Below are 23,590 nucleotides of genomic sequence, written 5' to 3'. Positions count from 1 at the left end.
TAACATATCCTCGTTTGATGATCCAATTTACAACGTTCTCTATCAGAAGACACGATAAAGCAGACACATCAGTATAAATCAGTGTGTTTATTTAGTGTCCTAATAATTTAACAGCGATGAACAGTAGGTCTGGTGCTCCTCTGGCAATTAGCGTGCAGTTCTGTACCACCATGATCGTACACTATCATCTGCAGTGATCTACAGTCTGCCTTGCTCCCTGTCTTTACACGCAGAGATAAACTACAGATTATAACGATCCTGGCATCCCTCTGCTGCCCTGTTCGATCCATTAGCTGGGAGGTGTCAGTGTAAGGCACAAATAGCTTAGAGGCATCATTCCTGAGGGGCCTCGTGGACAGAAATTAGCAGCTCATGTCAGTCACTACAAGCTTAATGCACAGTAATCAGTAAACACTAACACAGACTAGGTGTAAGATTTATATTCTCACATTGAATCTAGATCACAGACAGCTGTCTTCTGAAAATGGTTATACTCTCTTTGCCCAGTCTGCGTACCAGTCCCATAGGCCTGACAGAGGTTCATCTGCTATAGCGCAGCAAGGCCCCCTGTGAAAGTCACTTTTCCACGAGATGATGCTCAAACAAACAAGTGTGTCTGTTCTGGTCCTGTTGCTGATTTGAGTTACGGTGCTTTAGACCCCTCCTGTTTCTCTTTGTAGACTTGCAGAATGGCCTCACACACAAACTGGAACTGACACTGAAACACACAACATACAACATGTTATTGCACAACAGCAGAGTTTCTAAAGGATAACACTGGCAGTATTTTTTGTCATCAAATCTAACACTGTGATGCTGGTAATAAATGTAGTCTACATAGCCAAAACCTTTTACTCCTTATACTGGGCCTGTGTGTGGCCCAGGACTAAGTGTGTTTAACTATCCTGGCAGCTTTGTGAAGCAGTACTTAGACACAGTAATAATTTGAGTTAAATCCTAAACTCTCCATGGTCACAATGACAATGGCAACTTATTCATACTCGCCATGGTAGAACATTAGTTCACTGTGTTTGCAAGCTTACATTTACTGATTAATACTAACCACAAAGTACAGCTGAGGCTGAGTGGGGACATATTTTAGAGTGAACCAAAAGACTGACTAACAGTCAGATGCTGGCCTCCACACTGACACCATCTGCATGGCTAAAAATGACAACTGGGCAACTCCATCTGTTGAGGAAGGTTGCATGATACAATTCAGACCATCTAATGAGTGTGACAAGGTTTAAGTCATCAGCAGGGACTAGTGGGTTTAGGGTTGAGTGACAAAAAGTCAGACCATCGATCCCTAATGTGAAGGTTTGTCCTCCGACTCTGCCTCTTTTCTTTACTGAGAACCAAATGTGTATGAGGTGAAAGCTGAGAAAGGGTTACTTCAGTACAAGAACATCAAAGAAAAAAGCCTCAGGAACCGTGTCTCCTTTCAAAATAAGGGTGATAAGGGTAGCAGCAGTGCCCTAGAACCAGGCATGTGACCGGACGACTGCTATATCCCCAGCATGGCCTGCACTTAAAGCAACGAGTAACATTATCCTCCAACTCAACAACTACCGCTGAGGTGTCACAGTGCATGGCTTGCCCGCTTCAGTTTACCAATCATCAATGTGATATGCATTAATAAAAGTTACATATGACAGGAGCCCATGTGTGACAAAAATAATTTGGGATGCAGTGAATTTGATCCCTCTCTACTATTTTCAGGTTTGAGGCAACTCATTTGTAATCTTTCACCGTTTCTCTATTAAACTTCACTCCTGACATTTCAAACTGCAGTGTGCCTAATGATGATAAGTTAATTTGAACATCACAAAATCAATGTTCAATTTGAAATTCGAAAGTGGAAAAAAAAAGATAAAATTGTTTGCAAACACCTCCTTGAATTTGTTTAAATCTTACAGGTCAGCAGTACAGTGACTTATGATGGTTTAACCAGTTATTGTTTTTGTTTTCTAATGATTCTGTGATCGAGTTTTTCTGATGAATCAACTGGAACCACAGTTTTATGTCTTTGGTTGAGTGCCATACAAATATTAAACATTAACATACAAAACAGAACATAAAAATCTCTTCCAACTGTGACTAACCCCACGCCAAAAACCTTATTCTTGATATTTACTTGAACTCTTCTGCTAATTGGAGTTTTTAAATAGCACTTCTCCACAAACACCACTGTTCTCTGTGTTTACATCCCACCTTACATCAAGCTTGCCTTGCTCTCTGATACAACTTCAACAAAGAATTTAATAAGGGGAAAGAGATTTATCATTTAACAAAACATAAATCCACGCTTTGTTTCTCTGTACCGTGGTTTGAACCATCATAGCGCGCTGATCTCTCAGTGTTTTGACAATGTCCAGTGGGAACACCGGTTGACCCTTATCCAACCGAGTCAGTGCTGTCTCCATGGTGATCAGTACACCTGTCCGTCCAATCCCAGCGCTAAAATGGTGATTCAAAACAAACATAGTATTAGCGGTATAGGAGGGGCGAGTACAGTACATGTTAGCAGTGTTTAATTAGAGTATAACCTCTGTGTGTTACCTGCAGTGCACCATTAATGGCTCTTCACCTTTCCTTCTCTCCCTGACTGAGCTGACGAACAATAGGAAGTCTGAAGGGTCATCGGGTACGCCATGGTCCGGCCATGCGACATACTGCAAGTGTGTGACTGCACGTTCCTCACCTCGCTGAGCACACACACATTTACATACAGCATGACACACATTGACAAAAACTGAGATTTAAAGTATTAAATAACCAGTATTTAAAAAGTAAATGATAAACATGTAACATTTGGGAACCACACTATCAACAATACTGCAGTGCTACAGGCTCGAACACTCTGATAATACTCAGTATGTGAGGCAACAAAAACAACAGAGGGTGCAGTGGAAAATCAGAGCAGGTGAGGAGAACAAAACGTGCACGTGAGCAGTAGGTGACGCTGAGATTAGAAAGTGAAAAGCAACACGCGAGATGAAAACAGAAAAACAGGTGGGGAGGAAAGATGACCAGAACAGGAAAAAAAGTCTTAGTTTAGAGTTTATAATGGGCATGTGGCCTGTGACTCCATGCAGGGATTAACTCGCTCCGCCAGAGGAACAGATGGGCCCACACTGCAGTATCTGGGCATGCATGTGTGTACATTCATACTTCATGCCTCCTTGAGCATGATCTGTTTATTTACCTGTTCGCTATCCAAGGTAATGTGGAAACAGCTAGTTTAATATGATTATGTGTTTTAGCTTTTATCAGATAAACTTTGCAGAAACGCTCGCCCTCCAACACACCTGTCCACCCACACCGGCTACACACATGCATGTCACACATTGGTGTGTAATAGTCAATACACACCAATACACATACCCACCAACACAGACACGCACATCACACCACAAGGGACTGACACGGAAGTGCCTGTATTTCGGCTGCAGCTAGTTTGCCAGGAGTGGCTGCTGCCTGTGGTGAGCTCTCTTATGTGACATATGGCACAAACATATTACATGCCACTGCAAACATACAAACAGAAAAGCTCTGTGCTTTCTAATTGTGGTCATGCTTTGATCATGTTACATGTGGATATGAAAGCAAATGCGACCATTGCTAGTGAGGCTGCAACTAATAACTATAGAAAACAGTTTAGAAACACTTCCATTTCTATTTACTTTAATGTTAAGACAAGAAAAGAAGCTAATTTTGCTGGTTAAAAATGACTTAAACAATTAATTAAATATAAAAATAGTTGCAGATCAATTTTCTAATTAGTCAGAACAGCTCTATTGTATATTTTTACTGCACCTTTGTGTGTGTTAGGGTGAAATGTCTCGTCACGTACGCCAGGTTACACTCCTCTGAGTGACACTTCACCCGCATGTGCCCGTAATCCTTCACTTCTGGTGGATGTGGCCAGTACTGGTGGCACTTTGTCTGCAAAGCATATGACATCACCAACAAATTACATTACTGCTGACATGGGTCGTCTGTCAGGATACAGTTTACTAATGCTGCTACATCAGCTGAGCTCTGCTCTCAAGAAATAAAAATCATATTTATTGTATGTTCCACCTCCTAGTCTGAGGGACAAAAGCAAATAATCATTGACAGCATGCAAACTGATGTGTATGTATATATCTGTGTGAGTGAAATTAAATTAAATCTAATTATTTATCTCATTGGTATCCCACTCACCCTTTACATTTAGCTATTCTCTGCATGGTGAAACCCTGTAATTACTCACAACTGTGCCAACGTGATTATTTTTTGTGTGCAAACAGCAACCCTGTTAATTAGAGTAATCAAATAAAACATGAAACAGCATGCAATAATCTGCTGCCGCAGTAATCAGCGTGTTCAAATATCTTGTTAAATGTAGTGTTTCCCTTGCTGTTTAGTAATTTTCACTGCTGTGGCTGTTAACAGTTTGTGAGTAAGAACATATAAAGGTATGTATACCCGTCCCCTTTCTGTCAAAGTTGTAAGCATGATGATGGTGTGTGTCTGTTGCTCCCAAACAGTCTGCCAAAACTGAGTGCAGGTCTGTGGCAAGGGACCCTGAGCTGCAACATAACATAAACGTACACCAGACACTGGGGGCGCCACCTAAGAGACAGACAAACACATACATGCCAGACAGAGGATGAGTTTACATTAAATGTCAAACAGGGACAGGAGACACAATTTCATAGCAGTGATGTTCACCGTGATGTGGCTGGCGTTGACGTAGTCCTCCTGGCCCTGGAGCACCACTCTTGTAGCGTCATCTTGAAGGGAGAGCAGGACAGCAGGATGTGAGGGTCATAACACAGCCGTCAACGCGTGACAGGTTCAGCCAATTATAATTTAAGAGGTGCCACAGGGGTGAGCTCCAAATCAAGGTGAGAGAGTTAGAAAGGGTTGCGCGTGGAAGGGACAGTCAGAATAAACAGCACTTACAAGGTAAAACATCCTTATATCGATTCTTGTCCATGTTCTCTGGGAGACGAGCACAGTTGAGAGACAAACCAGGCTTCCTTCTGTATAAATTCTACAAATTACAGACACAAACAGACACACACGTGCGCATAAACACACACAGAAACATACACAAACAGAAACTACAAATTCCAGGCCAGTCACGGCATCTTTGTTTTAAATTGTCAGGAACCCAGTGCAAGTGAAGATTAGGGCCAACATCTGTCCCAAACACAGCACTTAAAAGTTTCATTACGATCCCCCAAATAGCTGAGTGGGACAAACTAAATCCTGCTTAAAATAAAGACAAATACACCTATTATTTTGGTTTAACCTGTAAATACACTTTTAGACACCCATCCACCTGAATATTAAATACCTCAAAATGGAAACACAGTGTGCCAGACTGAATCCCTCTCTCCAGCTGTCTCATTGACTCCTCCAGTGTCGTGACCCGCTCCGACTGACTGGGTGACTGCGGCTTGTCTCCCTGTGGTTGGCCGGTGAGTGTGAGGGCGGGAGGTAATTGCAGGAGGGGTGCCGCCCGGCCAGGACCTGGAATACAAGGACAGTTCAAGGCTGTCATTAAAATTCATAGAGACATGACAGACAGAGTGCACACTTGGACCACACGCTGCTTCAGCACTTTTTCTCTCGCAGCTGCATGCTCACCTTTACGTCTGATGAGCAGGGCCAGTTGTCTGGAGTGCGACTCTCTGCTGGCTCGTATAAACATGACAACCTGGTCATGTGTGTGTTCAGAAATGTCTCGACCATTGATGAGCACCACCAGGTCTCCCTCCAAGAGTTTAGGTTCACATCGACCTGCCTGTAAACAGAGTTATTTTTGATGCTAAAATGAATGCAATCTGCACTAAATAACCCACAGTGTATGTCCATGTATTGTTTATATTGTTTGATTTTCGTAGAAGCTAGCCGTAATTTCATTTTGTAATTCAACCTCCTATGTGTATGGTTTTGATGGAAAACAAAAATGAATGTGATTTGGTCACAGTAAAGATAAACAAATATAAAACACATGTCTCAAGATATTTTTTTTCGTGTTTTTGTGTTAAATGTCATTTTATATATTATTATTGGATCTAAAAAAACTATTATCAGATACAGATAAAACAGATATCAGTGTCTTCTGCAAACTCTGTTATTGGACAGACTATGCCAACCACTTGTTTTCATTATCAGTTAATATATGGTGGAAATATGTCCATCACGATTTCCTAACACCAAAGTAACAACATCCAATTATTGGTTTTATCAAACTAACAGTCCAAAACCCAAAGGTATCACGTAACACAAAGAATCTGGAATCTGGAATAAAAACAGAACAAAATAATAAAATAAAAAAAAGTTTAAGGTTAAATTATAATATATAATTAGGTAATTAAATTACAATTATGGTGAAATTGGAAACAAAATATGGCTGTAGTATGAAGAAAGAAGTGAGGTATATAGAAGTGCATAGATGTGACATGCAAATATAAAGACAATGTAAAGTAAATATCTCTCTGTCAATTAATAATGTTCTTCCATTACATCAGAAAGTACACAATTTGAACACACCAGATCTGGCACGAACAAACACACATGAGTGAATTCTTACCGGAGAGTCAGGTTTAACATGGGATATGGCTAGAGGCATCCTCTGGTCCACCCCGCCCTAGGAGGAGTTGGGGATTTATAAGGAAATCAAGAAAAGGAGTGACAACACAAATATCATGTGTTTAAACACAAAACATTGTTGGACTTTGTCTTGTGTGATGTGACTTGGAGACACAGAAAGGGAGTTAGACAGAGACCTACTTTAACATTGAAGCCAAACTTGCCCTCGTGATCTGGAGTAATACATATCAGCATCAAGTCACCATCGCCAAGATCGCCCTGCATAGACACAAATGTGAGAATCAACACAAACGTGCTTGAATAGATAAACAGTAGTCCATTTATTTATTGATAAGACCTTGTCATAGTGATGTGAGCTGTCGTCCTCTCCAATACTGTCATCAGTCTGAAACGAAGTCTCATTTCGTCCTTGGTGCTGAGTGCCAGAAATGCTGAAAGGGAAAAATCAGAACAGGAAACAAGTTTATTGCCAAACAGGTTTTCACATACAAGGAGTTAGTTTCCACTGAAGAATCGTCATTCTGGAATAAATAAGACAAAGCTATATGTGTAAATGTACAAATGTTGCCAGAAATATACTAAGATAAGAATAGAGATAAAAAAATAATCCAAATGAATGAACAGAAGAATGAATTTGCCATGAGCAATGTGCAGAAATACAGAAGTTATGTTAATGTGACGCATGGGACGTCTGTCCATGACTCTGTGTCAGGGGGAGACCAGACTCTGCTGCTTTCCAACTGCTGATGAGGCTGCAGTCGGGAAGACTCTGACTTGTAGCTTAAAACATGATTTTCATGTCTGTTATGCTTTGGTCTAGAGCAGTGCTTATTTATATTTTTTTAAAAACTATCTTGGATGAAGGCACCTGTAAAATGTTTATACACCCAAATCAGCTGGCAGTTTCTCTAAAAACTGAATATTAATCAGCTAAAACTTGGTAAAGTCATCATGTTGTTTGTTTTAAAAGTTAAGTTAATAACTCTTAGATCACAACACTGCAATAAATTACATTTCAAATAAAAAAATGATTAAGCTTTGAGTCAAAGACAAGTTCTGCCACTAAAAACTACTGGAACGAGAGAAAGTGTCTAAGAAGTAGAAAGACACAATTTCTGATGTAACTGATACGCACTGATGTGGTGAAGCTTCTCCTTCGCTATCCTTGCTGCTGCCCACAGACGCCCTGTACGTGTAGAAGACATCCTCCCCTTCGGACATGTCTTTTAGGTCAGTGGTCAGCTCCACTGAGGATGGACGAGGTTTAGAGATGCCGTGGCGAACTCGAGGACTTCGCCTGTCAGATAGACAAAATGGTCATGTCGGTTTTCAGGGTTTTACTAAGGTGAATGTAAAACTTACTGAGACAATTTTATTTCAGGGTTTTACCAGGCACATTGTGAAAGATAAAACAATATGGATGGGAAAACCTAGAATTATTTATCAAATAGATCAATTTATTGACAATTATATCACTATTTTTCCAGTGTATATTAAGTAAAAAACTTAATATAAATGGATGGATGAAAGGATGGATATAAATATAGAAATAATTGTACTAAAACTAACTGATTAATAACTGATTAAAAGGATTTGAAACTTGAAATAAAAAAATACTTTTTAATATGGGTTTTTTTTTTAAAACTGAAATCAGTGCTTTTGAAGACTTACAGATATCTTGCAGAGTTCATAAAAAGGAAACTAAAAAAGAATTTATTTCTGAGAGAAACTGAGACCTTTGCCAAAATCATGGCTGAGTTGTAGCTGCAGTTGTAACACTGCAGGTCTTACCAGTTTGGGGTGGTCGGGGGTGATCTGGAGGGCAGACTCTTTGTCTCGAGATGTTCTGAGGAAAATGACCTCTGCAGGACTGGGTTCCACACCATCCCTCCCACCACGCGCTGGCACACTGGACCGCTGCAAATTAGAAGGGAGAAGAAGGTCTAGTCAATATTTATGACAAGAAAATGTGAATATTAACATACAGGCGGAGGATCACCTCTCAGTTTTACTGTTGCCGAGGCCCAGATGCTGTGTGATCAGTTTTGTGTAGGACTGAACTGTGCTGTTGTTGTGTTTGGGGCTCCTGGCAGTCCGGTTGGAGGAGAAGAAGGAGTGGTGATCCACACAAGATCTCCACAGGTTCTTACAGGTCTTGGGGCAGGGCAGATTCAGAGACACCTCACAGTCCTGGGTCTCACCCTGCAACATAAAGAATTTAGGATGTTTTAGCATGAATGAAAGAATGAAATGAATGAAATTTCTAATGGTAGTTAGTAAATATGATTCCAAACAAAACAATCAAAGAACTGTTGACTTTCAATAGATTCTCATGCGTATAGAACAATACAATCAGGGACGTGACCAGAACAAATCATTCAATTCTTAAAAAGAAGTAAACAACAGAGGAACTTACATGTTTACGTTTCAGGTGTATAACAAAGCGTTTTCTCTTGTATGAAATCTTAATAATGTTGTTCCTGTACAAGTAGAATCCAACTGGTTAAAGCTCAGAAAATACAAGAACAAGCCGTCTAATTAGTAGGATCATTACTCACCAGGGGAAGAAACTGGAGCAAATCATATTACAGAATATTGCAACACCACTTGAAGCCAAACCCACCATGAGAGGAGCATTGTTGATGTCCTGAGAGAAAGAGAGATAGGGAACTGATAAAAAATGTCACAAATGAGTGGAATCAAAATAATGATACTGTAAACAACCCAAACTACCATGGTAGTGTTAGCATGTAGCTCCACCCCATACAACTCCAGCGTCCGTGCTGTGTTGAGAAAACACAGCTCTGCTTCGCTCTGCTGCAACCCCCTGGGAAGACGCACACAAACACAAGAGTCACATTCAACAGCAGGAACCAGTTGCTCAACAAAAACGAATACAACACAAACTAGACAAAGCAAACAATATTACTTGTGCTGTGGATGAAGATCCTCCACTTTACATAGAAAGTCTTCATCCTGCTCTGGAATAAAGTGGCACTTTGACAGGTAACCAGGGCGCCGGGATGGACAGTGATCCCCAATCTCCGCTATGGATAATGGAAAGAGACAATGAGTCCACACAGAAGCACATAACCAGAGCTACACATCCACACAGAGAGACATAAGTGACTGTAAGGAGCTGCTGTTAATTGAGAGAATCCTCATCAGGGATAATTACTCACACAGTTATTATGAAGTCATAAATCATTGGACTTACACTGCACGGCATATGAGGCCAACACTACAGCTGCACTCAGTGGACACTGCAACCTGCAATCATACTCCATGATTACACAGTGTAACAGTTTAATGCTGCACAAGGGGAAGGGGCTGTTGAGTTTGGGCTTGTGTTTGTGTTGCGTTACTAACCGTCCTTCTCTAATGTCACTCCTGATCTGGAGGAAGTACAGGTGCCTGCCGAGATGAGACAAGAGGAAGTTTATCATCCCAAGCTTGCATTTTCTGTGTCCTGCAGAAAGGTCTGTGTCCTTCTGCGTCCATCGGCTTTGGTTGATGTGAGGTTTCAATGTTTGTTTTGTTTTTAGGCATGTTTGTAAGTTCCAGGTCAGATATAGCAGAGCTTTTATAAAGTTTGCAGTCACACCTATATATCTCAGAAGTTGGTGTGAGCACCATTTACAGGTTGTAAAATAGTAATTACAATAACTCCAAAATTGCATAGTTTCTAATTAGAGCCTCTCAGCATCATGAGCACGACTGTAAATTTCTGTTTCACTTTTATTTTGAGCTGCCACTCCATCATAAAAAGGGAATGTATTTATTTGATCTCGGGGTGAGCTAAACATTAATAGTAATTTTCAAAAGTAAACAGACACTAATAAGTAATTCCTTCATTTTTTCCATAATCACAGCTTAAATAACATTTCAGTCATTCAACTTCTTCAGAGCAATATCTAGTTACATACAGCCTGATACATAACACCACACTTAACTGAGAGGCATAAACAAACTAACCTTGTCTGTTCACACTGCAGAGAGTTTGGATCAGAGATGAAGAATCGTACTCTGAAGTTGAGATAAAAGGGAGAAACAAGACCTGAAAGAAAGAAATGTCATCTTGTCAAATATGACTTTTATCTATGACCACAGTTTTACTTCAATCTTCTATTGTATCACTTCACTCTTACGTCTCGTCTTTATATATGTGTTGAACTTATATATAAAAAGTATATTTAACTAGAATGGTAATTCTAGTAAAGTAAACTCTCTGGAGTAAGATACCTTTTATCTGCTTCTTCAAGGGTTTCTCAGGCTCCAACCATCTCTGCGAGAAAGAAATTCATTAAATATAATGGCTAACTAGGGCTAGAAACATTTTTGTAAGTATACCCTGTGGTTATCATTGTCTAAACATCAATCAGTGAGTGCAATACATTACTATCTCAGCCCAAATGTGCAGTAGATGAACAGTGAACTCACAGGAGAGTGTGTGTTGGCTGTGACTGAGGCAATAGCTGTGCTGGTTTCTCTGATCTGCAGACTGAAGAGTTGCCTTTCCTGCAGGCCCAGGTGGTCGAATACTTGGTCCAACAGAACCACACCTTCATCCTGCTTCTGAGAGAGGGAATTAACCAGCCAAAACTCTGAGTATTTATTGGTTGATTCTTTGAACAGTCGATGTAAATATGTGGCTCAATGTGTTGCAGTTTTTAATATACAGATAATTAAAGTATTTTTATGTTTATGTGAATTTGTCTACAGATTGATCAGTAATACATGCAACCAGGTGAAATCGGATTTCCATAAGCCAATCTGCAACATAACTGTAGTTTGTTATTGGTTTATTAATCACTCTGAGGGATAACATGCAGCTCATCTGCATTTTCTCACCATATTCCTCTTCACTCTATGTTACCTGAAGCTCAGTCATGTCACAAGAGGACTGTGTTTACTGTAAACTGCGTCAAACTGTGTGTTCTTGCAGGAGGAAACACAATCATTTTGTAGATGCAAAAAGCAGGTGAAGACCAGTTTAATCTGACCTTGCCAGACTAAAAGGTGTGTTCCTTTTCAGGGTAAATCTGCATAAACTACAATGATGAATGTTGAATGAAATGGGAGCTGAATAAAGAGAGTAACTAAGAGTTTAACAATGTAATCTATTTGCACATTATAACCACGACACTCTCCCTGCTCTCTCACCTATCACATAAAGATGCTGCACAGCTGCTGTCCTCGAAAGCAATATTGCGACTGTCTTTCTGAATGTTTGTGTGTGTCTATGTGTGTGTGTGTGTGTGTGTGTCAGACTGCGTCTGACATGATATGCTGTTGATGTGAAGGTGTGACAAACTCTGTAAGATGCAGGAGATGAGGGTGTAGTTTAAACCAAGGTCACCATGTTAAACGAGAGATGTGGATCAATGGGGAAGGAGAGTCTGCCACTATATCAAACACTGACACTACGATCATTAGCAGAGCACAGAGCCAGATAGGAGCAACATATGATCTCCTCAGCCACAGACAGGAAATTGTGTGTGTGCATGTGCATGTACATATTACGCACGCTGACTCTGAAGGTCTCAATAGTGCCGTCCAGCAGCTGAACAAGGCAGAGCAGGTCCGGTTTTGGCATGTCTGTTACCACAGTAACTCTGCCTCCGTCTCAAGACAAACACCCTGCTCTCAGCTCTTCACTGAGAGTGGACCTGGAAACACACAACCACAAAAACAGTGTCAGATGTTTCCAGGCTGTTGTCTTCCAATGAAAGCACCTCCCCGAGGATGACACTGTGTGGTGAGTAATATATGTGCTGGATGGAGCACTGGGCTGCAGTGAGTAATGCACCGTGAATGCGAAGGAGTGACTGTGTGTGTGCGTATGTGTGCGTTTGTGCAATTCTTTATTATTTGGCGTGGGTCTGAACATGTCCCTTCCCTCTGCCTGCTGCTCTCCTCTGTGTCTCTCCGCCTTTGGCAGGCAGCTGAATGATAAGAATGTTAAACATTTTCAGAGTTGAACACGCCCATCTAAAGCACCACAACTGATCTCAGACCTGGAAGCAGTGCATGATCACAAACACAAAACATGCATGCACGGGCAATGCATACATGTTTGCATGCAAAGTCAAAATCTCACCCTGATTCTCAGATAATCTGTGTGTGTGTGTGTGTGTGTGTGTGTATGTGAGCATCTACATGCATCCAAGTGTATGCACGTACATGTGTGCTGTGTTGGTTCCCAGGTGAACGATTAATGGATCAGGGCCGGCCTGTCTCCCACTGTTTCTAAAAGGACACACAATGTTTTGAGTTAATGTTTGAACACAGTGACATACTCTGAATATGTTACAACAGAGCAGGTCCCAGTTTGATGACAGGTTTTCCATAATAACAGTCTCACAGGCTAAATGCTGCATTTAAAAGCAGATTCATTATGACGTGGAGACTATGGCTTCACTGGATGTTTCACAAGTTGCATCTTATTTTATATAAGTTGAAGTTTTTGTCCATAATTCATAACAGCTATAAACGGCTAAACAAACATAGAGGTGTCTAAGTTGATGTTGCTTTTAACATAGTGTTCAGCCAAAGCTTAAAGTGTCCTACACAGTACATAAGAACACCTAACATATAATAAAGCTCAAATCTACTGCTTATCACAAGTACTAGGCCCATATTCTGGCTACAATGAACTCAACTCTAACCTCGTTGTACTTTGAGCCACAGCGAGAACAAGGAACCTGTTGACAACCTGGAGTTTTCTGCAGCTACACCCAAAAGGAGGAACACGGCGCAGGCAAACTTTCGGTCCACGTAAGTACAACTTGGTCAAATGATTGTTTTGGGAAGGAAAGTGTGAAAAAGAGAAGAAAGACGTGTCTACCTCAGCCGTGCCGCTCCACAGACGGTTCATATTCCTCGGACTGTCCGCTGTGAAGTCCTCGGACAGAGCCAGGTAGAGTTAGGTAAATATCCGGGACAAGTTTCTCATCCCTGGCTGCGCCGCTGACTCCGCGCGGCCCCGCCCCTTCGGCGCGCGCGGTCACGGTGAGACGCGCGCTCACGTCGGGGAGGGGGGCGCGCGCAAAAAAGCATGGGAAAGAGTAATGCTACTCAGAGGAAGTACTCAAAGGAAGTAACGGGGAAGTAATACACACTGTTTAAATATTTCATTTTAAGTCCTGAACTGAGCCACATTCAAATGAAACGTCCACGAACCCCTTTTAGATTAGAATAATGCCAATAAATCCCATTATTATATCAAATTACAAACTATTTCAAGGGAAAAGCATTAAATCATCAGATTTGCAAAAACTGGGGAATTAAACATTTCATTTTGCATAATAAAAGTGTTAATGTATTTAAGTTAACCCCAAAAAAAGTTAAAACACCTGCTTTATTATGATCACTACAAAGATAGAGATGTAACTAATTATTAGTTTTGTCATTGATTAGTGTTTTTTTTTTTATGTCTGATTAATTATTTACATCTGTAAATGTCATAAAACAGTGAAACATACCAAGCACAAGCTCTCACACGCCCAAGTGATGTCTTCAAAGGGCTCTTTCAAACGAACAGTACACACACAAAGACATTCATTTCATTATGATATTAAACAAATAAAGGCAGATGATTCATCTCTAGTGAGAGGGAAGTATAAAACAGAGGTTTGTCCGGGACACCTTCTACTGGATAAAGTTTCAGATCAGGTGCAGCCACACAGCAGAACAAAGAACTATTCTTATTTGCTATTTTCTCATACTAAATGATGTGATGTGATTAAAGCCATTCACTGATCCTGGACTGATTGTATGATGCTGTTATTGCCAGTTTATAGTGATAGAAATCCATGTAGTGAAAGAAAAAACAGGATGGCCTATTTTTCAGCAGTTCATTTGATTAGTGTCTCCATCTACAGGGCAGACAGTACTATTGCTGCCATGTTTGTTCAGCTTGGAACATACACTGTGCCTATGTGAGGTACAAATGACACATTTTAAAACACATATAAACATTAGCTTGTTTACTGATCTGCACCACACAGATGAAAGTGTCTGAAACCTTTATGAGAATTTCTACAACCCTCATGTTAACCACACACAGACATAAAGTCTGTACACATAATGTATATGTCAATGTCTGTGTAAATTAAAAAAGTTCAAATGATGTAAACTGTAAGAAATAAATATGATGATTTTTTATTTTATTTACTGACAAACACAATAATCATTATCCTCCACTAATTAGAGTAACTAGGCTGTGCCCTTTATCACTGAGATCTATTTTTGGCACTGGATCAGGTCTGAATCCAACTTGTTTTGACATTTTCAGTTTCCAAATATTAGTCTGCATTTTACATGACATCCAGATCTCTGACTGTATGGAGATAAGTATGTGTAAAAGAAAAACAGATGGCATTGCTTGAGATGTTATTATTGATTAAATGAGTGAAAATTAGGTTAGTGATTGGAAGAGATAATAAAGGAAAGCAACATAGGCGATAGAAAATAAAGATTGATGATAGATATTTGAAATTGAGACCAGCAGAATGTCACCTATATGTAGGTGTTAGATGACATTCGGCAGATGACATTCGGCAGGTGTACAATACATGACAGACCCAGTGCTGAGGTGCAGTCCAGCACATGCAGCTGTACAGTACATATACACCCAAAGCAGATTCCATGTATTTTTCATACCACCCCTGTAACATCTGTACCAAAAACTGAGTCAACAAATACATCTCTGTAGTGGTTATTAGGCATTTTGCAAGTCTGCACCACTGGGAACCTTAACCTCATATTGAAAACTTAGTGGTGTTGAAAACATTATTTCTACATTTCTTGTTTACTACAGTACTTGTAATGACTTGTATGACAGCTGGGATTGGCTCCAGCACCCAGTGACTGTGAACAAGAGACACAGTTAAGATAATGGATAAGTGGCTGTATCAGTATAAATACATAGTCAGTACAACGAAGGTAGCCCACGGCATCAAGACTGAAAATACAGGAAAAGAAGGTCAAAAAGATTAAAAAAGACTGACTCGTGTTACTGAAACGTATACTGTTGGACAGACAGTTTAAAAACTGTTTAACATTAACTTTTTATGTGAAATCATTATAATTTTAACAAGAGGCTCCTTTTCAGGATTCAGATGTGTATGACTTCTTATAAGTAGTTCCTCTGATTTGTCAGAGGGTTTCATATATTAAAATTAATTAAAAAAACAAGAAAGTCAGGATTAAAAAAATACACAATACAAATGTAAGTAGCAGAACATTTTTGTCTCGTGACCTCTCACAGTTATCTTGTGACCTTTGGAGGGGCCAGCCCCTATGTTGAGAATTACTGGAAGAAATAATCCAACTCTGTATTTAGGTCATTAAACTTGGCTCCAATCCTTCTTTTACACACATCTGATAATGTCATAAGTAAATTTGAACTTTTACTTAGGAGTGGGATTTTGGAAGAAGTAGTTACTTGTAATGGAGTATTTCCACATTAATTTGGACTTTTCTCATTTGTTTAAAGGCCGGAAAATCAAAACCAGCCTCAGCCAGTTAACATGCTCCAATATGATGGGACAAGAGGTTATAGAGTAGGTCAGACTGGCAGAGACCAGTTCATGTTGACGGGTATTCTGGCTCTCCCCCAAGAACAGAGAGGAACCTCCCCCTGTAGCTGTTCGAGGATCAGCTTTCTGCAACTATACCCAAGACACTGAGTACCAGTTCTGTCCTGAACTCTGTGACTCCAAATTTAGACACCTGATGTTATGTCAGTATCTGGACTTCATGCCTCATTTCTCTTATTTAAAAGCTCTTTCTGATCTCATACTGTGTTCCTCGGCACCTACCACTCATTTTAAGACATTACTTCCTGTTACACCTTTAGACTTATTTTATGTTGTGGCAAAGTCCAGTCACTCTTTAAATCTCCTATATGTGTGGATTTTCTATAACTTCTTTTGATTCTACTTAATTTTGAGATACGTTTTGATCTAGTCTATCTCTCTCAGAAGAATTTTCTTACTATCAAATATAAAGGACTCAAGACAGTTCCTCTTTCTATTTCCAGTTATTCTTTAATCACATGTTGCTATCAAGTTGTAGTTATGTAATGCAAATTAGCATCAAAATGTCAAAGGAAAGCCTGAAGTGAATAACCTTCTGTGCTAGAAAACAACCAGTCACTACAGCAGTTCGGTCATACATCCCAAGCATAAACTATTGATAGTGTGGACAAGTCATGCCTTTTGTCATTCCTGCAGCTGCCACGTGAGACTTTCCATTTACTAGAATGCTGTCATGAATTTACACATGTAATAAAGTTACCATTAAAAGAACTTGTTACAAAGTCATGGAATAGTTCAAAAAGTCTATTTATTGCACCGACTGTGTGGTCACAGGGCACGGTCAGATTCTAAGCATCTGATTCTGCTTTTCACAACGAAACATGAGCCCAGTGTGCCAGCGACAGCTTTCCTCAACAAGTACGATTTAAGGTGCATTCAGGGGCGCTGCTTTTCACCTTTCCCCTATTTGTACTGCTGAAAAAAAGATAACAAACAAGCAAACAAACAAATAATAACTAAACCACCAAATAGAATCACTTAGTCGTGTTTTAGCAAAACATTTAATTTATACAGGGCATGCTAATGCAAGACACATATCACTTTTCATAACAAAATGCATTACATTACATGTCACAGTTACATGGTCTTAGTGTTTAAAAAATGTATTATTTCCTGGTCACTCCAGCTGGACTCTAATAAGTCGCATATCTGTCAAGGCTGCTTTCTGTTATTTACTGTGGTTCCATTTTCAAAACCAAAGTGAAAATGTTTCTGTTTCTCAAGATTTAAGGAACTGAGTGTGATTCTGTACAAGTCTGTGCCTTTTTATGTCTGTGGGGAAGTGATTTCTTACTGTCTCTGGTCTGATTTTACAGCGTAAAGCATCACTACTGCGTGTTTGTCCATGTCGCCATCAGACTCCACATTCTCCACAGTAAACTCAAACAACACAGAAACTACAGCACCTGTTGCTCAAACGTCATTATCACTTCCCTGCCACCTCTTTCAGAACTTCACACTTGGACATATGCCACATATACTTGGGTTGAACAAATTCATTATTGTTGTCTCATTCTACATCTCAGTACAGTTTTATTTTGCTCTATGTATTTTTAAAAACACCTGAATTTTCTCCACATGGATTAATGAAGTCTTATCTTCTTATCCATGTTGATTCAAAGATTTTCAAGAATGAAAAAAATCACATTAAACTTCAGCTGTGTGAGTGCTTTCACATTGTAAAAGATAAATTCACAGTTTTTCAAGCCTGTCTTAAAACAACAGTCACAACAGTTTGTTGTAATACATCTCTGAAATTCTTCTCCATAAATGAAAAAATAGAACTATCTTTGCACTGACTGCACAGCTTGTACAGTACTTGATTAAAAATACTCCCGCAGAAGCAGAAATACCACTTCAAATTCTTTACTTGAGTACTTTTTATTTTATCATATTGATATGACTTTAAGTACAAAAGTACAAATACTAAGAAACCTTATGTACAGTTAGGTGATTGACCCATAATGTTACATCAAATTTTAGCCTATTAATTGATTATATTTTGTCATAATAACCTGAATCTGCAAAGTTATTAGTAGTTAAAGTTGTAAAACAGCAAGTACAAAATATCATTCTAAAATGTGGTGGAGTAAAAGTAACTCGAAACGAAAATAGGTCTATACAAAACTGTACTTAGGTACAGTACTTGAGGAAGTTGACTTATAGTAACCTACATACTGAGTCAAATAAATAAACAGACTGGGCATATATTTTATTTACTTTATTGATACGAATCTTGTAGTAATACTGTGGATGTTATTGCATTAAGGCAGCAAAAATAAAACTTGTAACCAGGTAATAAACCACTCAACACACAAAAAAGTGATCTGTCGTTGTGTCACCCAGTGGTGTCTGTCCCACAGTAGCCGATGAAGGGAATAAATTTATGTGCCGAGATATCCGAGCACCCTTAAACGCGTCATCGCCGGTCCTCGGCTGGTTTACGTCAGCGGTCTTTAACTGATCAGCAGTTCACCGCAAGTTTGGGCTGAGTGGGCTGACGCTGCTGCTGGACCCTGTCTGTGCCGTGAACTAGCTAACAGTCCGTCCACTTCACCAAACCTCACAGTCAGCCTTCATCCAGATGACTGTGACCCAGGACCGGCCGGTGACCTACGCCAAAATGAGGGGGGTCGTGTCTTTTTTCTCAGGTGAGAACAGACGGTGTGTGAAGTATCCGACGTTCTTTACGTTCATTTACGTGCGACGCGCTAATTCACCATAGTAACGTTAAGTCACGGAGAAAAGTGACGGTAAGAAAAACCTGATATAAAATGATAAAAATCAATGTAGAAAGAAAATCATGTGTCAAAAACTTTGTTACAGTCGGTTCCTAATGTACAGTAGGCTGTGCCAGATGGCGGTGAACGTGTCTCTCTCTCTTATAGCTCTGCTGAAGGGGAAGAAAGTTGGCTTCTTACATAAACTAGCTTCCACCCAGCAGCTGTATCAGCGGTGAGTGTGCAAAAGACTCATGTGTGAGACCTTTTTAATTTGGGTCACAGGAAAAACCTAAAGGCTCCTTTTTTCTCCTGCTTGAAGCCTGGACGCTCAGAAAATCCTGAGGCGGAAAGAAAAGGAGCAGAAACTCATGGAGGTGAGCAGGTTGGAAAGGTTTTTAAAAGACTGCCCTGTTGACAGGAGGTGAAACTAAATCCGATCTTCTGACTGTGTTTTCTCTCCTCAGAGCTCAGTGAGCACGGAAACCTCTGAGTAAGTCATTTTCCACCGTGCCTTCAGCTTGGGAAGCACTGCCCTGAGTAACCAGATAGCCAGTAAAAAAGACAAAGATACTCATGAACCAAAGGGTTCCCGTGCCTAAATGTATGGTCACATTCAAAGGTTATTTATATTTATGTAGTTCACCTGGATTAGTGGATGTGTGTACAAATGAAGTCATTAGTTAAACCCCTTCTGAGAGGATGGATGCAGTATTATAATGTGTTTTCTGTCCTTCTGGTAAACAGAGTGAAACCGTCAGACTTTGACTACCTCAAAGTTATCGGCAGGGGAAGCTTTGGAAAGGTAGGATTTTAAAATTATTCTATTAATTGATTGTTTAGTTTTAAGCTTTTACGTTTGTTTGCATAGTGTTGTAGCATTAAAGGAAGTCAAACCTTTGCAGGTGCTGCTGGCGAGACATAGAAAGCAGGGAGGCTACTATGCAGTCAAAGTGCTGCAGAAACAGATGATTGTCAAGAGGAAAGAGGTCATCTACCTACCTAGATATCTATCTATCTATCTGTCCATCTATCTGTCTACTCACTGTATCTTTTGTTTGTGTTATGGTAGCAGAAGCATGTTATGGTTGAAAGGAGCGTGTTGCAGAAGGCGCTACTGCATCCATTCCTTGTGGGACTGCACTTCTCTTTCCAGACACCAAACACTCTCTTCTTCGTGCTGGACTATGTCAACGGAGGAGAGGTATGCATGATCTAGAGAAGACACAAGCCATTTTAAGACCAAGGGCCAGGAGTCAGTTGTAACCACTATCACCACAGATTTTCATGCTGTCTTTCATTTTGTTGTCATTTTTAAAATCAGTATATTTTACCAATCACCTGTTTGTCCTCAGCTCTTCTATCACCTTCAGAGAGAGGGGTCATTTCCTGAACACAGATCTGTTTTCTACGCTGCAGAGATGGCTATGGCACTGGGCTACCTCCACTCTCTTGAAATTGTTTACAGGTAGATATAAATGTATATACATTTGCTGTATGTGGACTAACCACTGTAAAGGCACTGCCTCAGCTCTTGCTCACCTTCCATGTACCACATGTTTAATTTATTTGTGCAGGGAAATCACAATGAAATGGGAAATCACAAAATACCACCGATCACCAATGTCCTCCAGCAGTACATTTAAAAAATAAAGAAAACCAAAGGTGAAGTGAGAGGAATGAGAGCAGTTTATATGTATGATCTTGCCCATTGATGAAACCAACTGTTTTTCTTATCTCTGTTTCTCTGTCAGAGACCTCAAACCAGAGAACATCCTGCTGGACAGTGAGGGTCATGTGAAGCTGACTGACTTTGGGCTTTGTAAAGAAGGTGTGGCTGTAGGTGGGATTATGCATACATTTTGTGGGACTCCTGAGTACCTCGCGCCAGAGGTACTACAGGGCCACCCGTACAGTCGAGCTGTGGACTGGTGGGGGCTCGGTGCTGTGCTTTTTGAGATGCTCTACGGACTGGTGAGTATTAGGTGGAATCATCTATTTTATTATCTGACCTTCCTCACCATCTTCACTTTCCTCACCTCCCTGTTCTCGTCAGCCTCCATTTTACAGCCGCAGCAAAGCAAAGATGTTTGAGAATATACTCTACGCTCCTCTGAAGCTGCATAATAAGGCATCTCTGGCTGCACGTTCACTGTTAGGAGGCCTGCTGGAGAGGGACGTCTCCAAACGCTTAGGGAGCAGCCGTGACCTGGTAAGTGTGTACACGCCACAGTGCGATAAACAGTGATGAACATAAACTCACACAGAGTGTCTAATACTGTTGTGTTTCCAGGTGGAGCTGCAGGAACATCCACTGTTTTGCACCATCAACTGGGATGATCTGCTGGCCAGGAAAGTTATACCACCATTCATTCCAGAAGTGGTAAGAGTGTTTCAGATAGGAATGGAGAGTGCTATTATTTTTAATCAATGTCCACTTTATTAGAATGTATCTTTATCCATCTCCAGACAGGTCCTTGTGATATCAGCTACATTGACTCTGCGTTCACGCAGCAGCCTGTCCCTGTGTCAGCGAATGAGTGGTGCCAGCCGGGTGGAGCTAGTGAGGCCTTCCCAGGATTCTCTTTCATGAACCCAGAGGAATACATGTCAGCGCCGCTGGTTTCATAACAACATCAAATCATCTTGGTGCATGTTTGCTCAAATATTTACTTTTTTATGTCATAAATTATTAAATGAAAGTTTATTTTTAAAAACTTAAGAATGAGATTCTGATGCTAACATTGCATTGTGTTTTTGCATTGTTCACTTATTTTTACTACTGTTCTTTTAAGTATCTGTGTCGTTTCATAATATGAAATAGGCTGGTCACTATTTCAGTGTGTACGAAGAAGAAACAATAAACAATGTCAATTGGTTTTTATTGTTTAATACTGGTTACAATGCTTAAATATATATAACAAACCTGTACTGCAGCATTTCCATTCTGCTATTACACCTACAGCTGACAAAGGTATTGACAATACTTCACAGGCTAGTGTACCTTCAAACCCTGCATAGTGACATAGGCAATGTGCATCACAAGCAAAATTCATTCCATTTATCTCGAACAACAGGATGCCAGTCTACTGGGAACACTTAAAACACAAATTTAACCCAGCTTGGATTTTACATGCAACAGTGAGGAGTCTTTTTTTAGTGACAAACATAAAAAGCCCATCACCGTGGAGATTCTAATGGGTGTCTCCAGGAAGAGCATCTGGTGTGATCCTTTCTACCCCACTTTACAAGACTGTGTTCAAAGCAGTTTACTCAGAGCTGCTGTCTGTCAGTAGATGCTGAAGGACGTGTAGATCTGGTCACTCTGACAGGTGAAATAAGCGATTAGCTGACCATTGCATATCATCAGAAACAAGCCGCTACCTACAGAGCAACAAAAACATACAGTATTAAAAAGATCTGCACTTCGAAATGTAGGTACAATAACTTACAGATGAGGTGCCAGTGATGTTTGTTTTACCTAAAGCCAGCCACCACTGCCACACCGTGGGAAACTCCAACATCACTGCAACACAGAAACACAACGTGCAGTTTCACAACACATTTAGTAATTGTGTGGGTTAGATACGTTCATAGATTTCTGCTTACCCAGACTGGTGATCATTACATGCAAGAGTGTGACTGTGAGGGCGTAGTCCCAAACCCGCCTCCGCACCACTGCAGCAAACAAAAGGCCGCTGCAGAAGTAGGTAAGCTCCAAGGAAAGGAGATTTACTAAGGAGATAAATACAAAAAAAAAAAAAAAAAAAAATCTGTACAAAGTTCACGCTTATTGTTGATCATGTTGGCTAAAATAAAGGTGAGATAAAATGTGCTCACCTAAGTATTTGGAGTTGGACTCAGCGGGTTCAGTCTTAAAGTCAAACGGGATCAGTCCATCAAAGTGATCCAACCTACATGAGGAGAAAATAATGTAATTTGTGCTGGTCTGCAAAGTAATGACAGCACAATAAACCAGTGTAAATTTATCTCAGATCTTGTTTCATCTACCTGGCACTGGGTAAAGAGAGTCTCCATAAATAAGAGGCAGCGTGTTTGGATTTTTAATTTTTTTGAAACTCGAATTCTCTTAATTGTTAACACAAGATCTAATTTAAAGTATTTTGGATCTAGGCAAACACTGCTGCAAAGATGGATCCATGGCCAGAATCGACTATGGAACCCTGAGGCATAAAAATCTGCAGTGTTCCTACTTACACAGCAGCATTGTGTATGTGCTGTATCTCACATACAAAGCCCACCCATTAAGTAAAAACCTCAGACAACAAATATTACAATTCACCCACATACCCAGTAAAAACTATACTTCTACTGTAAAGGTCACAGCTAAATCATGCTGTTAGATGACTCAATATGCTTAAAGTGAGGATTCTCAAGACCACCTGTTAGTTAAATGGAAGCAATGGATAAGTAAGTATTCATACTCTTAATGTTATCAACACAATACATGTTATGTATGAAAGACAAAAACACCCAATACAGAAAAGAGAGAAACACAGTTACACACCGTGTTACTGCTCATTCTTCTACACTATTGTTTAGTTTTATTAATAAATCATAAATTATATTCTGATCATATGTGAATAAAAAAATCAGTGCAGTTGTAAATAGGCCTCAAGACAAGCTGCAAATGGA

At 40.0% G+C, this 23,590-nt stretch overlaps 3 protein-coding genes across 8 annotated transcripts in view; 1 reads left to right on the top strand and 2 right to left on the bottom strand.

Moving 5' to 3' along the window:
- Positions 1 to 72: 72 nt before the first annotated feature.
- On the bottom strand, positions 73 to 13,596 carry ptpn3 (protein tyrosine phosphatase non-receptor type 3). 2 transcript variants are annotated; one of them, XM_026372779.1, is made up of 27 exons: positions 13,460 to 13,596; positions 12,796 to 12,861; positions 12,140 to 12,281; positions 11,053 to 11,187; positions 10,855 to 10,897; positions 10,588 to 10,669; positions 9,982 to 10,026; positions 9,830 to 9,882; positions 9,542 to 9,659; positions 9,346 to 9,439; positions 9,171 to 9,259; positions 9,029 to 9,092; positions 8,612 to 8,814; positions 8,404 to 8,529; positions 7,748 to 7,909; positions 6,950 to 7,043; positions 6,793 to 6,870; positions 6,593 to 6,649; positions 5,644 to 5,800; positions 5,351 to 5,526; positions 4,954 to 5,044; positions 4,720 to 4,781; positions 4,474 to 4,620; positions 3,820 to 3,948; positions 2,563 to 2,708; positions 2,325 to 2,460; positions 73 to 718 (listed from the first exon to the last, which is right to left on the bottom strand). In XM_026372779.1, exons 3-27 carry the CDS (start codon positions 12,206 to 12,208, stop codon positions 644 to 646), a joined length of 2,631 nt encoding a protein of 876 aa, XP_026228564.1. In that variant the 5' UTR covers positions 12,209 to 12,281; positions 12,796 to 12,861; positions 13,460 to 13,596; the 3' UTR covers positions 73 to 643. The 2 variants fall into 2 exon arrangements, with proteins under 2 accessions (XP_026228564.1, XP_026228566.1); XM_026372781.1 differs by lacking the exon at positions 12,796 to 12,861 and having other exon boundaries at positions 13,460 to 13,587.
- A 5,069-nt stretch (positions 13,597 to 18,665) lies between these two features.
- sgk2b (serum/glucocorticoid regulated kinase 2b) lies at positions 18,666 to 21,664 on the top strand. 4 transcript variants are annotated; one of them, XM_026372793.1, is made up of 12 exons: positions 18,666 to 18,865; positions 19,103 to 19,169; positions 19,257 to 19,311; positions 19,402 to 19,427; positions 19,682 to 19,739; positions 19,840 to 19,923; positions 20,010 to 20,138; positions 20,290 to 20,402; positions 20,689 to 20,908; positions 20,991 to 21,146; positions 21,228 to 21,317; positions 21,404 to 21,664. In XM_026372793.1, the coding sequence occupies exons 1-12, from the start codon at positions 18,799 to 18,801 to the stop codon at positions 21,563 to 21,565; spliced, it is 1,227 nt and encodes a 408-aa protein (XP_026228578.1). In that variant the 5' UTR covers positions 18,666 to 18,798; the 3' UTR covers positions 21,566 to 21,664. The 4 variants fall into 4 exon arrangements, with proteins under 4 accessions (XP_026228578.1, XP_026228577.1, XP_026228580.1 ...); XM_026372792.1 differs by having other exon boundaries at positions 20,007 to 20,138; XM_026372795.1 differs by having other exon boundaries at positions 18,854 to 18,967; positions 20,007 to 20,138.
- A 153-nt stretch (positions 21,665 to 21,817) lies between these two features.
- Positions 21,818 to 23,590, bottom strand: part of msh5 (mutS homolog 5) — a 32,992-nt gene continuing 31,219 nt past the window's right edge. For both annotated transcript variants that reach the window (XM_026372776.1, XM_026372777.1), the window contains exons 28-31: positions 22,775 to 22,848; positions 22,544 to 22,669; positions 22,416 to 22,460; positions 21,818 to 22,318 (exon numbers count right to left, since the gene is read on the bottom strand). In XM_026372776.1, the coding sequence (XP_026228561.1) occupies positions 22,224 to 22,318; positions 22,416 to 22,460; positions 22,544 to 22,669; positions 22,775 to 22,848 (340 nt within the window). In that variant the 3' untranslated portion in view covers positions 21,818 to 22,223. The remainder of the gene's footprint in view (positions 22,319 to 22,415; positions 22,461 to 22,543; positions 22,670 to 22,774; positions 22,849 to 23,590) is intronic.

This window comes from Anabas testudineus, chromosome 16 (assembly GCF_900324465.2).
Source record: "Anabas testudineus chromosome 16, fAnaTes1.2, whole genome shotgun sequence".
NCBI lineage: Eukaryota > Metazoa > Chordata > Actinopteri > Anabantiformes > Anabantidae > Anabas > Anabas testudineus.
Note: the sequence above shows the minus strand (reverse complement) of the source record. Positions and strands in the feature narration are given on the sequence as shown.